This window comes from Euprymna scolopes, chromosome 3 (genome assembly GCF_053919585.1).
Source record: "Euprymna scolopes isolate OS-2025 chromosome 3, ASM5391958v1, whole genome shotgun sequence".
In the NCBI taxonomy this organism is placed as follows: Eukaryota; Metazoa; Mollusca; class Cephalopoda; order Sepiida; family Sepiolidae; genus Euprymna; species Euprymna scolopes.
In genome coordinates, this window is record NC_136484.1 from 126218807 (window position 1) to 126236681 (window position 17875).

The window sequence follows — 17875 nt, forward strand, 5'->3', positions numbered from 1 at the left end:
TTCGTCTGATTGATTTGTTTTGTGGACCATCCATCTTCTTCAAATTATTTAATGCCAAATCCAATCATTCTAGAAAAATGTTTTATGTTTTCAGTTCTTTACATCTTCAAATATTTATTCATGGTGTTTGGTTGGTTGTTTCGTAGAGGATAATTCTTGTTTTTGACTTAGCAGAACATGATTGAGTTTTGCAAAGAGAAAGGAAAATAAACAATATAATCAACATTTGGTGGATTTTAGGTCAAGAAGCCAGTATCTTCAGACAGCCTGATCTGGACAAATATATGAACCATCTGAATATACGTGTTAAGCTAAAATAAATTGATGATTTTGAAAGATTTTGCTGTGAAATGTGTGACGTGCTTCTAAGTTCATTTAATTCAGCACTGCATATAGTTCTGGTTTTTGTTTGCTATCATTCATTCACGTGCTGTTCTGCCTGGTTCAGACATTGATGGCTATGACTCTTTATCTACTTCTCTCCCTCGAGGCATTTGTGAATTCACCGTTGCTCATTATTCACACTTTTTTCTCGAAAGTGTTTTGATGTATTGCCACAGCATTCTTTGCAGTTGTACAGACAGTAGGTTGCAGTTTCTTTCTGTCTGAACAGTGGCCATACTAGGCGATTATCCTGAGCATTGTCTCCAAAGAGATCTTCTGCCCAGCCCAATGAGATACTTACTTTTCATGACCTCACATTACTCTGATCGGAGAGGGCTGAAGTAGATATTCAACCTTGCCCAAGGGTCTCCCACAGACTAGCACAGAGAAGAAGGAGCCTAACCTTTCCTTTGACAGTAGTGCTGTCCCGCCACTCTATACAGTGCCTAGTTTTTCCAAATGGTCACCCACCTGGTATTAGCCAGGCTCATTGTTGCTTAACTTTGGTGATCTGGCGGGAACCAATGTGTCAACGTGATTATGATGTATATATGTTTGCTATTATAAAGAGAACAACAAAAACAAAAATACTTTTCAGAAATAATGCTAATTCTTCATATTATTTCTTTGCAGTTGTAAGTCATTTTAGTTTTGGAAGCAAAGAGAAATGCTGTGCCAAACAAAATGGCAATATCAATCCAGAAAAACTCATAAAAGCAATGATCAAGAAGTTCTTGTGTTAAGAACAAAAATCTGTGCAGAATTCTAAAATATCCAGTATGTTTCATGGAATGATTCTATTTTCTTATTGGTCGGTAGCAGAGCATCTATCGATTTGATTGGTTAGTTCCTATCACCCTTATTTATGAATAGAACCTTTTAATTTTTTGTCGTCATACCCTTTTAACTATACCAAAAATATTGCAACAATTTCCTTTTTATTAAAAAAAAAAAAAAAAAAAAAAATTAGTGCTTATTTAAAAATAAACCCATTTTCAAAACAAAGGTACAGAAAAATCTAAAAAAAAAATAACTTTACAGAACGGCAATGTCATATTTCAAAAATCACGTAAATTGATCAATTTTTTTTAAAATTAAGAAAATCAAATTTTATGACATAACAAGACATTGTTTCGATCCGCCATGTTATATTAATAAGCTGGTGGCAACTCAATTCAAACTATTGAGACCAAAATCAACCTTGTAATGGATACAATTTCCTATTAAAAATTACTAAAAATCATTAAAAAAAAAAATTTCTATATAATAATTAAAACTACTTGATCAATTTATGTGATTTTTTGAACATGACATCTTTGTTGCATGAGGGGTACATACATCAAAAAGATGTTTTCCGCAGTTTAGCTTTTTAAAATAGGTTTCATTCTAAATAAGCATAAAAACATGATATTTGAGAGTACCTGTTGATGTTTCGGAAAGTTTTCCATCGACAATAAAGTTAGTTCAACAACTTTACGTAAACATGCAGGGTGGATCTTTTGGCTGACTTCTCCTTTAGTAAGGTTGTACAAACACGCAGTTGCAGCCATCTGCACACCCAACTGCTTCGGATGCGATTTCATTCCTGGTAACACATGCTGCAAAGCAAATGAAACAAGATAGAGTTGAGAAAGAATTGCATTTTAAATACTAACTTAGTATCTTATAAGCAGAGAAAAACAATAAATAAAAGCATTTCCGAAAAAAAGTCAATAAGGCACCTAATATTAGATTGAAGACTTTTTTGGACCCTATCCAAGATGGAGACTAGTGGTAGATGCACCAGCCCAGATGTGGCAACAATACTCCATGCATGGGCGAATGGTGGCCTTGTAGAGGAACAGGATACTCTCAGGTGTGAGTAGGCTTCTAGCATGATAGATCTTGCTGAACATCTCCCCATTTAGATTGCCCCCTAATCACAATAGCTGTGAATGTCTCAGTGACAATATGCATTGTCCAAGTTGAACAAAAGTTTTAAAAAAGTAAAAAATCAGATGATGAAATTATATTCTAGAGATTGTCCCTTCCAGATTATATAATGAGATGAAATCTTATTGTCAGAATTTTAGAATAAAAATGACGAATTTGAGTTTCAAGATTTTCTCTTACTCTTACTGCTTTCATTTATTAATTCACCGTAGAATATCTCTTAACTCTTTTGACATGTCTATTAAGTACATAACATTGGTTTTAATTGGAATTCAATTTTTCGATGTTCGTTATCATTCCAAATAAGCACCATAATGTGTCACACCAAGGGAGGTAATCCAGTATATAATATCAGGAAAAACTGACACAAGGTATCATAAAAAGTGAGAAATAGTAATGTTTTTTTTTTTAATATAAAGTAACAATAAACGACCATTGGGATGATGCTAATGTTGATGATAGGTATGATGTAAATTGTTCATTATTTAAACGTAATACATTTTTTTGCGATACAAAATTTTTGCCTATTTTTTAAAAAACTTCACAAAATGAAACCTCCCTCTCTCCCACAGCCATTTTTGACAGGATGACCACTCCTAGCAAGTAATCTACAAGATGTCATCAACAAATGAACAGTGGGATTATAAGATTAATATTCTTGTCTATTATCTCTACTTACCTTTATTATATCTTGCCGAGGCTTTACTAGATTCTGTGTCAAACTAAATAATGTATACAATGATTTCTGGACATATTGTGATCGGGAGATATATCGACGCAACGCTTCTAAAATTTGACCTTCATTAGCTTCACCTGTAACCTGTAAGGAAAGAAATCAAAAAGTTGTAAAAATTAGTCATCTGTACAAAAAAATGATCAGTTTTTGCCAGAACACAAATTAAGTTACAATGGTGCCTGAAAGAAGCAAGGAGTACTGGAAACGTGAGGAGACTTGGTGCCAAACATACTTCAAGGAACACTGTCTGTTTTTACAAGTAAGAGATCATTGGCAATAATTCAAGTGAGGATTTCTAGTGAGTCAGTAATAATAACAACCATAACAGTTGTCATGAATGTGAGTACATTTTGGTTCTTTTCTACAAAAGAATGATTGCCTAGTTAAACCATAAATACAGAATGGTAGAGCCACTCAATGCTGAAGGGTATACTGAAAGCCTCATGCCAAGGATATAACTCCAATTGCAAACATGCATTCAATAAGGAAACTTACTAGATTAATTCTCAAATACTGTAGCCAAGACCACTCAGCTACTTCAAACAAATATATATCTTTCACAGGATACATCGATAACTCTAATTTCAAAATGCTGCTGGGTTTCTGCACGTACCAGATTCCTCAAAAATATTTACAAAGATTCTAAATTTAACTCATATATATATATATATATATATATATATATATATATATATATATATATATATATATATATATAATTTTATCTAATTATTATACATTACTGAATTCATTAGGAATACCCAGGTTTCATCTATCTGGTCATTCTTGGTTCTCTTCAGAGTGAATAGCTTGAATAAAAAAATATCTCAAACTCTGAAATATTTCTGATGACCAGATAAATTAAATTTGGGTAATCCCCAACAGATATGGTAATGTGCAGTATTTAAATAAAAGGTACTCTTGTATTTAATGCACCGAATTTCTGTGATATTGGCTTGAGTTTGCCCGGCGGCTGATGTAAACTGCTGGAATATACCAAGCACCGATTAAATTTAAAAACCCAAGGAAAAAAAAAATAACATTTACTGGATACTAATTATAACGAAAAGATAAATGGAAATAAAATAAAATAACAACCTACCGTAAGTTTCATGAATAAACAGTTTTTATTTTTTATTTCAAATAAGTAGACACATTTTTCTTTTAAAGAGAATTTTAAGGAAAAAATTAGATTTTTTTGTGCATATTTTTAATGTTTATTGTTAGGGAAACTTTTGAATTTCCTTGTTTATGTTTTTTTAAAGAAAAGGCATAAGAAATTTTAGAAAAACTGTAGTCATTGTTTTTTTTTAAAGCTAATTAAATTTGTGCATAATTAAAAATTACATTTTTTTCTTCCAATTTATTAAAAGTCGTCTGCTTCAATTTTTATTGGCTAAATGTGTTTGTTATCGATTTTCCATTGGCTGATTAACTTGATCAGTGCTTAGCATATTCCAATGGTTTATATCAGCTGAGCCAACATTTATGGAAATCTGGTGTGCTAAATGTAAAAGTACCAAATAAAACAATATTATTTTTTGTAAAACCTACAATTGAGCATTTTGATGTAATTTTTAATAACATGTGATACATGCTACATAGGTTTCAGACTCAGATTTTGAATCTTACTTTGATGATTCATAAATGATAAAACACATATATATCCATAGATAATTAAATTAAAAAAAGCATATATATATATGTTAGTTCTCATCTAGGGGCATCACATGAGTAATGGGAAAATTATTCCCAACTAGTTTTAAGGTAAAAATGCCCTTTTGAATAAATAATCGAATTTGTTCAAAAGTATTGCAAACAAAAATAAACAAATAAATAATATCTATAAATAAGCAAGAGATTCCAGCACTAACAGGAATTGGCTCAGTGGCAGAGCTTCAGATTTCCGACTCTAAGGTCTTGACTTCAGGTCTCACTAGATTCAGGCATGTTGAGAAGTCATAGACAATGCAACATGTGATTGTGATTAATGTAATAATCTAGGATATACTTAAAGAAAGATAATCCTTCTAAAATGTATAGGTAATAAAACATAACAATTGAGGAAAACACAAAACAAAAAAGACAGACTAATATAAACAAAAAGAGTTTAACACAGGGTCATAATTTCATTCTAAGTAAGAGCTTTATCAAGAATAAGCATGATGAAATAACAGAATACATTGGATTACTTTGTGGAAGTAAAAAGTCTAAAATACATACGAGCAAGGTAGGAGAGAATGTTAGGATGAAAGAACAACATGAGGGCTATAGAAGGGTTAATATGAAATTTCTACTGAAAACTTGTGTAGCGATTTGCAAGTAATATGAAGAGGGAGGAAGTAGTAGGATAGGTGGGTAATGGTGTAAGATTATGATAATATGGTAGGAGAGAGAGAGAGAGAGAGAGAAAAAGGAGTCTGTGGATAGCAGGGTAGCAGTGAGAACTTGATGGTGGCTACAGGAATGTGGAGTAGTTTAGAAGGTAGATGATTAGAGGTAGGAAGGGGTGTGATGCATATACACTACAATATAGAGATTTAGTTCAACGATAGTCAGAATTCACAAAAATGTTTGGAAAGTATAATTCTAGCAAAAGCAAATGAAATCTGAAAGAATGGAATACTTCTTGATATAATTTTTAGATTGTGAAATAAAACTCAATTATATGACATGACTTTCGTTAGTATTGTGTGCAAATTTAATTATTGAAGTTTCATGGAAATCAAATTTGTGATTAAAATTTAACATGTGCAAGGCCTTAACATATGTAAATTTGAGTTCTGCACCATGTAAAAAAAGAAATGACTAATTCCATCATTACGCCCCCACCCCTACATTTTGTCCCAAAGTTCCAAAGGCCTTAACATATTTAAATTTGAGTTCAGCACCATGCAAAACTGCTAAATAGACATACACAGAAAACTTTGGGCAAATATGGTAAAATAATCCCCAAAATAAAGTGTTTTTATTAGCCACATTTTTATTGGAACACGTACATCAAGTCTGTTGCCAAGGTCGCTGGAAAGATGGTGGGATCCTTCTACTGCTCCAGAAGATATCTCACTACTGATGCAATTCTCTATTTATATAAAAGCCAAGTACATCCAAGGATGGAATACTGCTGCCATATTTGGGCAGGAGCTGCTAAAAACAGCCTATCCTGCCTTGACAGAGTACAAAATAGACTTTGTGGCTTAGTGGGGGATGCTCTTTTCTCTACTCTGCAACCTCTCTCCCACAAAAGAGACGTTGTGAACCTATCTTCGTCATCGTTATTTCCATGGCAGGTGCCCGTCTGAACTCCAATCTCTGGTCCCCCCTCGCCAATCTTTCACGAAAAACACCCGTCTAGCTGAATCCACTGTGATAAATTTCCCCCACTCTTTATCTGTGCCTAAATCAAAACATGGATTCCATGAACAAAGCTTCTTTCTTAGAACTGCACACCTGTGGAACTCTGTTCTGTCTGCCTGCTTCCCACCTGACTACAACTTGGATGTCTTCAAGTCCAACATTAACAAATTCCTGATGAACCGCCCCCTTAAGTAAACACTTCATCAAATCTCCACACTAACGTACTGTACTTGCAATAACCCTTATCCCTGAGTGGCTTCTGGGCCTTGATAAGTGGTTACTACCGTGTAAAAAAAAAAAAAAAAAGCCATAAAAGAGCCCCTGGGGGACACCCAAGAGTTATTGCAAAGTATAGACAAACAAAATTATATAGAAATAAGTTAGTTACAACTTTTCAGACAGTTTTATAAAAATCCAAGGCATCAATTTTTATTATTTTTTTTTTTAACTCTAAAGGCACCCCTGGGGGGGGGGGGGATAATCAGAGTTTTTCTGGAAAATTCGTTTTCATACTTTTTTACTCATATCATGTTTAATGTTTGTGCAAAATTTCAAAAAATTCCAAGGCATAGTTATTGAGAAAATTTCAGACAGACTAACGGATGAATAGACAAGGGTGAATTTACAGGTCCATGCTACTTTTGTCAAAGGATCAATAATAACAGGAAACAAACCCATATAAACTTCCCAAATAATTTTATAAAAGGATATGTTTTCAAATTCACATAAATATAAAAGGAATAATTAAGCAACTAAAAAAATTACCTTGTTTTGGATGGATAATAAACAAAAAAAAATCATGAAAGAGAAGGAGTGTACTACAAAAAATCCTAAGTGAAAGGTAGTAGGATAGGTGGGTAATGGTGTAGGATTATATTATGGTAGGAGAGAGAGAGAGAGAGAGAGAGAGAGAGAGAGAGAGGAGTCTGTGGATAGCAGGGTAGCAGTGAGAACTTGATGGTGGGTACAGTAGGGAAGAAATAGGAATGTGGAGCAGTTTAGAAGGTAGATGATTAGAGGTAGGAAGGGGTGTGATGCATATACAGTGAAATATAGAGATTTAGTTCAACTATAGTCAGAATTCACAAAAATGTTTGGAAAGTATAATTTTAGTAAAAACAGATGAAATCTGAAAGAATGGAATGCTTCTTGATATAATTTTTAGATTGTGAGATATAACTCAATTATATGATATGACTTTCGTTGGTATTGTGTGCAAATTTAATTATTGAAGTTTCATGGAAATCAAATTTGTGATTAAAATTTAACATGTGCAAGTATAAAGTTTTTATTTAGAGTAGGTTAATTTAGAATCACTCTTGCAAGATTGAAATGATGTGATTTGCCTTGCCTTTTTGAAAAAAAGGTAATTGATGCTTGTGTAGGAATTACAGGGGCATCAGTCTCATTGATATTTCATCAAAGGTCTCTATATCCATACTGCTGAAAAAATTCCAACTCAAATATAACCATAGTACTGGTCCCAACCAATGAAGCTTCCATCCTAGAAGGAGCTGCACTGATCAAATTTTTATGCTACAGAGAACTCTTGGACAATACTGGTGCTACCAACGGTGTTGGTCATTTGCTTGGAGAATTTTGCTGCAGCATTTGACTCAGGGAGATAACACATGCAGATGGATTTCCTGCCAAGCTGTTTAACTTCATAAAAGCATATTACTGCTCGATATGCACAGAAATTTGCTACTATGGTGGGGGATCTCAGTTTTTTGACATTCCCTCCAGAGTAAGTCAGAGTTGTGTTTTAATCACCCGTAACACACTTGACAAATCTACTAGTGTCTCTGTTGGTGGCAACTTCGTCTTGACTAAGCTGATGACAGTCATTCTCGGAGAAAATTTTGCCGACGTCCACTCAGTCATAGACAAAATGCACTACTTTGCATCTGGTATGCTACAAAAACAAAAATCCTCTCCACATGATCCCTAATCCTCTGAGAAAAGAAGAGGGCAATTGCTTAAAATACCTGGACTCAGTGTTTGTAGACTAGTGTATACATCTGCTTGCATTTGGGGGGAAGTGCTAGTGTTTTTGTGTTTGTTAAAAAATTTAATTCTAATTATGAGCTAAGTAGATCATACTGTCCTGAACCTATATCTAGTTATGGTAGTGTAAAAGTAGTTTGTGTGTGTTAAGCTAGGATAATAGTTACAGAGTGGGGAGAGAAAATTTTAGTTTTCATGTTATGGAAAATATGAGCGTCTTTTTTTATAGTGCTTTAAATGAAGTATTTTGAGTATTTTAAAGTTTTTAGGGAGATTATTATGATGAATTCATCCAATAGCTATTGGACACTACATATTCTGAAAACTCTAAGGTATAATATAATAAGGCTTATTCATATTGTTTGTTGGTAGTGGTAGTAGTACTAGTACTGTATCTATATTCATGATGTTTTTATGGCTGTTATCTAGAAACGGTATAGAATTATTTCCATTTCAAAAGTAAATTTTCTGATGAGCTCACTGGTATTCAGTGTTTTAGTTATGCTGTTTTAGTTTGTTATATATTGTCTATGTATCTAAAAATGTGGTATTTGCCAAGAGTCTATATAACGTCCTGTTTCTAGGTGTACTAAAAATAGGCAGGCTAGGACACCACTTAAAAGGGTTGCCTATGTGTAAACCAAATTATTGTCTATTGTTGAATTTGACGGTCGTGGGCAAAGTGTTATGTTCGCAGATATCAATATTTTTTATAAAATAATAAATGCAATTAATAAGTCAAAAATAGAATGCTTACAACAATAAAACTTCCTTGTGAATTTAAGCATTTTGCTGAATAAAACACACTGAACTGACATGCTCGAGTCAGTGATAAACCAAGAAATGTCAAATCTGGATGGTGCTGAAGAAACTCTCTGTAAAAAAAAAAAAAAAAATGTGAAGATTATTATTATAGAAAAATATTACAATAAAAATAAGAACACATGAAAATATGCCACAAGACGAAACAAATGATTAAAAATATCCAATCTACTATTGTATAAAAAAGAAAAAGATTCATTTGTTACTTTTAATTTTTTCAATTATTATCCAGATTATTCATATGATAGACATTCAGAATTTTTTTTTTTATATACAATCCCGAATCTTTGTTTTATTACCAAAACTAAATTTAATAACTCAAGACACTGTATTTGCCAATAATTTTTTTTTTTTTGTTGATTTTTGAGAATTTTTAGTTCTTTGTGCGGTGTGATAAGTCTGTTTTTTTTTTTTCTTATGTTTATTTTTAAATACAAGTCAGGAATTTAAAAAAAAAATGCTTTTTTTACCAAGTGTCATATGTTTTAAGTTATTGATTCGTTTTAACTAGTTTATTGTTGTATTGTGTTCAAATTCCAAATTGAAATGGATACTGAGAAAAAGAAAACTTTATCTAATGAAAGTAAAGTTTCATTTTGTAAAAACAAATGCTATGAAAAATGAAACCGTTTTTGACATGATTACAAATAAAATAAATTTAGATTTTTATTTTTCCTTCAATTCTATGCATATATGTGCACATGTGTAATGTCTATATTGAGAACACTTGGGAAAACAAGTGAAGCATACATGGTCCACCATGAGTGCACAGTGAACAAGGCATAAAAAAATGACTAAGTTCAGCATTTGCCCCCTCCCCCATTTAGCCCAAAAAGTCCCCAGGGGACATCAAATCTTGGTGAAAATGAACAAACGGTGCAGTTTTAGGCCTTAACATATGTAAATTTGAGTTCTGCACCATGCAAAAAAAGAAATGACTAAGTCCATCATAACCCCCCCCCTCCTCTCCATTTAGCTCCAAAAGTCCCCAAGGCCGTAACATATTTAAATTTGAGTTCAGCACCATGCAAAACTGCTAATAAATAGGCATACACAGAAAACTTTGGACAAATATGGTAAAATAGTCCCAAAACAGGAAACAAACCTATATAAATTTCCCAAATAATTTTATAAAAAGAATGTTTTCAAATTCACATAAGTATAAAAGGAATAATTAAGCAACTAAAAAGGTTACCTTGTTTTGGATGAGTAATAAAAAAAAAATCATTAAAGAGAAGGAGTGTACTACAAAAAATCCTAAGTGAAAACCAAATAGAGTTGTCTGAAACAACACAAAGAATGTTGACCTCTCAGGTTTTATGCACCTAATCTTACTTTCCCTTACCTCTCAACCCCTTTTTCTATACTATCTATTTTGTTCTTTTTTTTTTTTTTCCTTATGATTTATTCAAATGAAAAACTTTGTATAAAACAAAAACAATGTAAAATTTGGTTTCATAAGAAAAAAAAAACAAAAAAAAAACTGCATATAGAAACATATATGCACATATGTAGGCAATAATGCTTATATAAATAAATACTCTGTGTGTGTGTGTGTGTGTATATATATATATATATATATATATATATAAATAAAGAGTTTGAATGCAAAATGCCATAAATGTCATTTTCAAATTTCTGAAACAAACACTACAAAATATGTTGCATTTCAAAACTTGACCACACCCCCAAATCCTGTTTTACATAATATGATACTGGCAGATTAATTTTTGTTCACAACAAAATAAGCTTTCAGTCAAAGTTTAGATTTAACGTATTCATACTTTTGTTTAATGTTTTAATTTAAACAATTTGATTTATTGCATTTTGCATTCAAACTTTTCTCTCTCATACACACACATTGTATCTATGTACTATTATATAAAAGAAACTTTGTCTATGTGTCTGTGAGTTCATTCTCTATGGACTCCAAAATGGCCAAGCTGATTTTTATGTGCCTAGCAGTATTCTTAGATAGGTTTCGTATCGAAATGTCTTCGATAAGTATCAATAATCGAAATAATCAGATGAAAGAATGAATAGGCGATTTGAACCATAGTTAACACCGTACATAGCCTAACATTACAAGTGCATTTGAGAAGTTTTATTACAACACAAGCTGAAAGACCTGGCATATAAAATCAACAGTAGGTTGTTTGATATGAAAGAGGTACCTTTGAAATGAATGTTTCTGTTTTAGAGCACAACTGAACCATGTTACTTTTTGCATCTGAAACTTTTATTCAAATCATTATGTAAAAAATGCATCACTGGGTTGCCATGAATAACTGGGGCATGTCCAGGATAATGAAAACCAGCTGAAGTAGCTCCAGTTCTCTCCAAACTTTACAACAAATGCCTTAATGAATCTTGCTTTCCTGCCTTTTTTTTTTTTTTTTTTCTGCTGGAAAACTGCTTCTGTGGTACCAGCTTTCAAGAATTCTGGCGAAAGAACTGACCCAGTAAATTATCGCCCCATTAGCTTCCTCCCACTTTTCGCCAAAATATTTGAGTCCATAATTAACCAAGCTCTAGTTCATCACCTTACAGATGCTAAACTTCTGACCGATCAACAATATGGATTTAGGCAAGCTGGTTCCACAGCAGACATCCTAACTAATCTCTGAGCGTATATACCATTCGCTGGACAAAGCAGGGGAGAGTAGAGCGGTAGCTCTAGATATATCTAAGACTTTTGACATATGGCATGAAGGTCTTCTTAGAAAAATCAGATCATACAGTATCACTGGAAGAATACTTAACATAATTAAATCCTTCTTAGATAAGAGAAAAATCCAGGTTGTCCTTGATGGTCGTACATCCAAACAATATGATATAAATGCGGGAGTGCCTCAAGGGTCTATCCTTGGCCCTCTGTTATTCCTAATATTCATAAATGATCTCCCTGACAAAATTGCCTGTGAGATGGGTATATATGCTGATGACACCATGCTCTATAACAGACACGACAGGAAAACAAATGAACACATATCTAAAGAAATGGTAGAAACACTAAAGGATGACTTCCAACCTGTAGTGGAATGGGGACAAAAATGGATGGTCACCTTCAATGCTGCCAAGACTAAACTTGTTTCCCTCAATAATTACAAGAGACCTTCTCTTCCACCAATAGCAATGGCCAAAGACTCTTTATCTGAAAGGACATCTTTTAAACTCCTCAGCCTAACGATGCTGTACAAAAGTAAAACTTGATCAGTGATGGTTGAGAACATGTGTTGAATGGAGAGAAATGATATGAGAATGATACAATGGATGCGTGCATTTAAAAGACAGGCTTAAATGCAATAACCTTAGGAGAAGATTACATCTGGACAGTATAGGAAGATATGCGCAAAACAGGAGATTTTGTTGGTTTGGTCACATTGAAAGAATGGAGCAGGTGAGTTTTTGGATTAGTAGAGGTAAAATAGAGGCAGGATCAGTTCTAAGAGGAAAGCCAAAGAAAATATGAGAGAACGTGATAAGGATGGATTTAAGTGAAACAGGGATAAATAAAAACATGGCCAGAGATAGGTTAGTTTGGAAGCGAATTTCTAAAAGCTGTCCAACACATAGCGTTTTCTGATGATACATTTTGTTATTCACTAAGTAACACCTGGACTAACACTTAGACAATAAACAGAATCAAAGTGCAGTATCTGTTCCAATATTTGGTCCTCTTTCTTGTGCGAATGATTGCTAAATACCAACATTTAAAATTGAAGATGTAGAGTTGGCCGAAAATTAACGGATACTCTAACTTAACATCTAAATCTGACCCCCAAGATCGCCATGGGCATGGAATATGTGCCTACATTAAACATGGCTTCCCATGTAGCAGGGATATCTCTAGAGAAGATCCTAATTTATCTTATATGTGCTTCCGAGTTGCACTTGCTTACATCACTGCATTTATATTTGCCCTCTATCGACCCCACAACAGCGGAGTTACTATCTTTGAGAACATATCTGAGAAAATAGACCACATCCTGTCTGCACACCCCACGGCTAACATCCACATCTGTGGTGACTTCAACGTCCATAACGTGGAATGGCTGACCCACTCAAATAAGACGGACGATGAGTGGAGGTTCTGTCATGATTTTGCCATTGCTTATGACCTCACTCAGATTGTTCGCGAGCCCACCCGTGTGCCCAATACTACAGATCAATATGCAAGCCTCCTAGACCTTTTTCTCTCAACTTCCCCTGAGCTATGGTCATGTTCCGTTCTTTCTCCTCTAGGATCCTCCGACCACTCCGTCGTATCAGTTAAGATAAAAATGAAATGTAGTAAGTCCCCAGATATACCCCTCCACCATACTGTATACCGATACTCCATGGCTGACTGGGATAGCTTCCGTACATTTATACCTGATCTACCTCTGCATTCCATGTTTAAAAATGATGTGTCCTCTATAATATCAGACCTGACCGAATGGTTAATTGTAGGCATAGACCGATTCATACCATCTAAAAAATTCCATCAAAAGCCTACCAGCCAGCCATGGTTCTCACCAGTGTGTTCTGCTGCCATTGTGCACAGAAATCACTTTTTCCATAGCTACCAACGTAATAGATGCACTGAGACTAAAGCTGCTTTCAGGAACGCCAGCAATCACTGTAAAAGAGTAATAAAAAATGCAAGAGAGCTATATGCCCAGTCTGTTAAATCTAAAGTAGCTGATCAGTGGCTTGGTTCCCACCAGTTTTGGCAAATAACAAATAGGATCCTGAACAGAAGTGTGCATTCTATCCCAACCATTATCAACGGACCAGAGGTCATCTCCTCAGCTTCAGACAAGGCCAAACTATTTGCCAAGAACTTTGCAGCTAATTCTACCCTATGTGACGAAGGCCATCAACTGCACACCTGTGGAACTCTGCCTGCTTCCCTCCTGACTACAACTTGGATGTCTTCAAGTCCAACGTAAGCAAATTCCTGATGAACCACCCTCTTAAGTAGACACTTTAAATATCCACATTAATGTACTGTACTTACAATAACCCTTATCCCTGAGTGGCTTCCAGGCCTTGATAAGTGGTGACCACCTTGTTAAAAAAAAAAAAAAAAAAAAAAGCGTCAGATTCCTGACACTAAACTCCTACAAAAATCAATTTAGTGGAGGAGGGGGGGGGATCTCTTCCATTCTCTACAACCCAATTTACTCACAGAAGAAACGTTGCTAGCTTTTCTCTATCATCATTTTCCATGGAAGATGCTCGACCAAGCTCTAATATCTAGTTCATCCTTGTAAGACATTCACAGTAAGAACACATCTATCCACCACAACTGCAAAGAACTTTCTTTTCTTCTATGTTTCTTTCCACGAACTTCCTATATGTGGAACACGTTACCATGGGAATGTTTTGCTGCAGATTATAACAAGTTTGTCTTCAAATCCAAGGTCAACAAATACTTGCTATAAACCGTCCTCATGATAATTAAAACTTTTTTCATTCCATTCATTTTCAATCCTCTCATAATATTCCTTAATCACCTTAATCTTTATCTCCATTTTTGGTTTTTGTACACAAATATAAAAATTGTTAACTCAACTATCTATCTTATGGAGAGTAAAAAAACATTAAAAAAAAAAAATTAATTAAATGACTCGAGATACCGCACCTCTGCTTAGACTTATGAAATTTGTATTGTCAAAAGATTGTCATCTAACAATTTTGGTGGACATTTACTCATCCTATTTCTCGGCTGCGTTCATGTTTTAATAACTTCTATCCACAAACCTCTTACTTTTAACCTTCTTTAGATGTCAAGTGTACTTCTCACCAAGTTTATTAACATAAATAAATACAATGCTCTCCTGTAAAAATGTCTAAAAAAAAAAAAATAAATAAAATAAGGATTCCTTTCAGTATTAAATACACTCGTTCTTTCCTTCAAACTACTAAGTAATCTACTAATATTAATAAAGCCACCAGACATCTTGTGTGTGTGTGTGCGTTTCTCGTCTATATATAACTTTGATAAATACACATTAAACTTTTACTAAGTTAATTAGTGTTGGGACGATTCCTAAATTCTTTCCGATTTCAGGAAAATGTTGATGTACGATTCCAATTCCTGTGGAATTGTTGTTTTGAAATATACCATTAAATAATCGCAAGTTTTTGTGTAGCAAAAAAATTTGGTACAGCAAAAAAAGTGGAAATACAATTAAGGGAATTTCGAAAACAATTTGATATTTTTCGTAAAATTTCTTTCATCTATATATATAAAAGGCAAAATGTGTGTGACCATTTGGTGTATGTCTTCAAAAGGCTTTTCTCGCACACACTCCCGGGTTCGTTACTATCGCTTAAAACTGTTTATATAGGTCCTATATAATAATATCTAGGAATTAGGAAAGCGCGTAGCGTATAGATTTATTTACGTCGATTTCTACAAAATTATTGCTATTTTGGCTTCTCGCGTGTTGATCGGGATTTTTAGTATAAATAAAGTGAAACTAAACTCAAACGACGTATTCTCGGCATTGCGCTGGGAAAAACGTCCATAAGCAATCAGCTTTGATAAATAAGATTCAATATGGATAATTGGGAGCTGGTTTCCCCTCCCCAATATCTGTTGGAGGAAGAAACAGTCAAATTTGGATAAACAAACCCAAACGCTGCGTGACTTCTATTTGACCTTCTTAATTAGGTCAAATGGGAGCAGCAGAGTTAACTTTTATTGCGCACGCCTGTTTTTATAGTTAAATAAATAAATAAATTAAAACTTGCTTAACGTTGTCTGTCGCCGTGGCTCAATATTTAACGTAGCACGTTATTTTTTCACACATTAATTTCCAACTCAAGGGTACGGGTTCGATTCTCATACTCACCTACCAAAACATTTTTTTATTATTATTTAACACCCCCAGGAGTTTTGATTTACCTCAAAACACCCGGGCATCGCCGGGTACCCCCCGCTAGTTGAAGATAAATGTCAAAACAAATATTTTAACCATGAATTAAACATGCACCATGAAATTAATAACAATCACTTTCAGGAGTTATTTTATATATTAAAAATATAAAGAAAAAAGGTGAACATACACGAATGTTACCCCTGTAGTGAAATATGCATCGGCTCCGATGTTGTATGTTGTTCGACGGAGGGAGAAGCTATTATTTTAACAAGGAAAGAATTTTTGTGTGTGTGACCTAGTTTTTTTATTATTTATTTTGGCTTGAAATTTGCGCATGATTTTTGTTATTATGATTTTATCTGTTTTTTTTTTCTTTTTCTTTTTATGATGGATATTTTTCTTTTTGCCGGAGTTTATATAATTATTAACAGGGAAATTGGTGAAAGTCAAAATGTAATCCATGCTATTTTTAAATATTATTTTCAAGTTTAAAGTTATACGATACCTGCGTTATTTTTTATTTAAAAATCCACTTACTGGTGTTTGCACCAACAATATTGAAGCCTACTGGTTTCATATTAAAAGACTGAAATACATATCGGGATCAGTAAGAGAAATGAAATAGTCTCATGTTGATAGGGCCATGTATATATAATATGAAAAGTGGAAAAATATTAGATAATTTTGAAACATTTTTAGAGCATGTTCATGAAAAATATGGTAATTAAAAAAAAATCCCAATAAGCTTTGGGGAAAAAACGTGTTTTGAACAATTGACACTTTTATTTTTTATTTTTGAATAAAAAATAATTATTAAAACAAAAACAGTAATGTTCTTGTCGAGTAGTTTTTATTTTATTCAAGAAAATAAAAGGTACTCATGCACTTATTGAGCCGTGCTGAAATTTTTTTTTTTTTTTTTTTAATTTTCACCCCAAACAAGGCACAGTGCCACTTTGAAGCAGGGGGGTACTATCAGGGACTTAATTAGCGGGGTCATTATGAAGGGAGATGAGTAGAAAGATGTTTGTTAACATTACACTTGAACTTCTGCATATCAGTGCAGTTGGGAAAGCAGAATCCCGGAAGGGTGTTCCAAAGACCCGCAGTTCTGGGGAAGAAACTATTGGAGTAGAAGGCTTTCTTGTACCTAGGGATCTCTACTGTAAAGGGATGAGACTTAGTAGCTTGTCGGGTTTGTCGGGGATAGTTACGTCGGGGAGGTACAAGTGTTTGCAGTTCGTCAGAGCATTCACCATTAAAGTATTTGTAGAACAGGCAGAGAGATGCAACATCTCGTCGATGGGACAGAGGCTGAAGCCTAGATGACAGTTCAGGACCTATCAGGTTGGCGACTCTCTTTTGAACCCTGTCCAAGAGCGAGAGACAAGCAGCAGATGCACCAGCCCAGATGTGACAACAGTACTCCATACATGGGCGAATGGTTGCCTTATAGAGGTATAGGATACTGTCAGGTGTAAGTAGTTTTCTAGCATGGTAGAGGGAGCCAACCTTCCTTGCAGCAGCCTTGGCAATGCTCTCAATGTATCTATTCCAGTTCATATTCCCTGTAAACGTTAGGCCGAGGAGTTTAAAAGAAGTACTTTCAGGCAATGTGTTCTTGGCCATTGCTATTGGTGGTAGAGAAGGTTTCTTGTAGTTATTGAAGGAAACAAGCTTAGTCTTAGCAGCATTGAATGTGACCAACCATTTTTGTCCCCATTCCACTACGGATTGGAGGTCATCCTCTAGTGTTTCTGCCATT

General features: G+C 34.1%; 1 protein-coding gene across 4 annotated transcripts in view; it reads right to left on the minus strand.

The window, feature by feature from the left end:
* LOC145258668 (protein zyg-11 homolog B-like) overlaps positions 1 to 17875 on the minus strand; it is a 158226-nt gene that overhangs the window by 26443 nt on the left and 113908 nt on the right. For all 4 annotated transcript variants that reach the window (XM_080116627.1, XM_080116629.1, XM_080116630.1 and 1 more), the window contains 3 exons: positions 9174 to 9291; positions 2996 to 3136; positions 1806 to 1982 (listed from right to left, as the gene is read on the minus strand). In XM_080116627.1, the coding sequence (XP_079972753.1) occupies positions 1806 to 1982; positions 2996 to 3136; positions 9174 to 9291 (436 nt within the window). The remainder of the gene's footprint in view (positions 1 to 1805; positions 1983 to 2995; positions 3137 to 9173; positions 9292 to 17875) is intronic.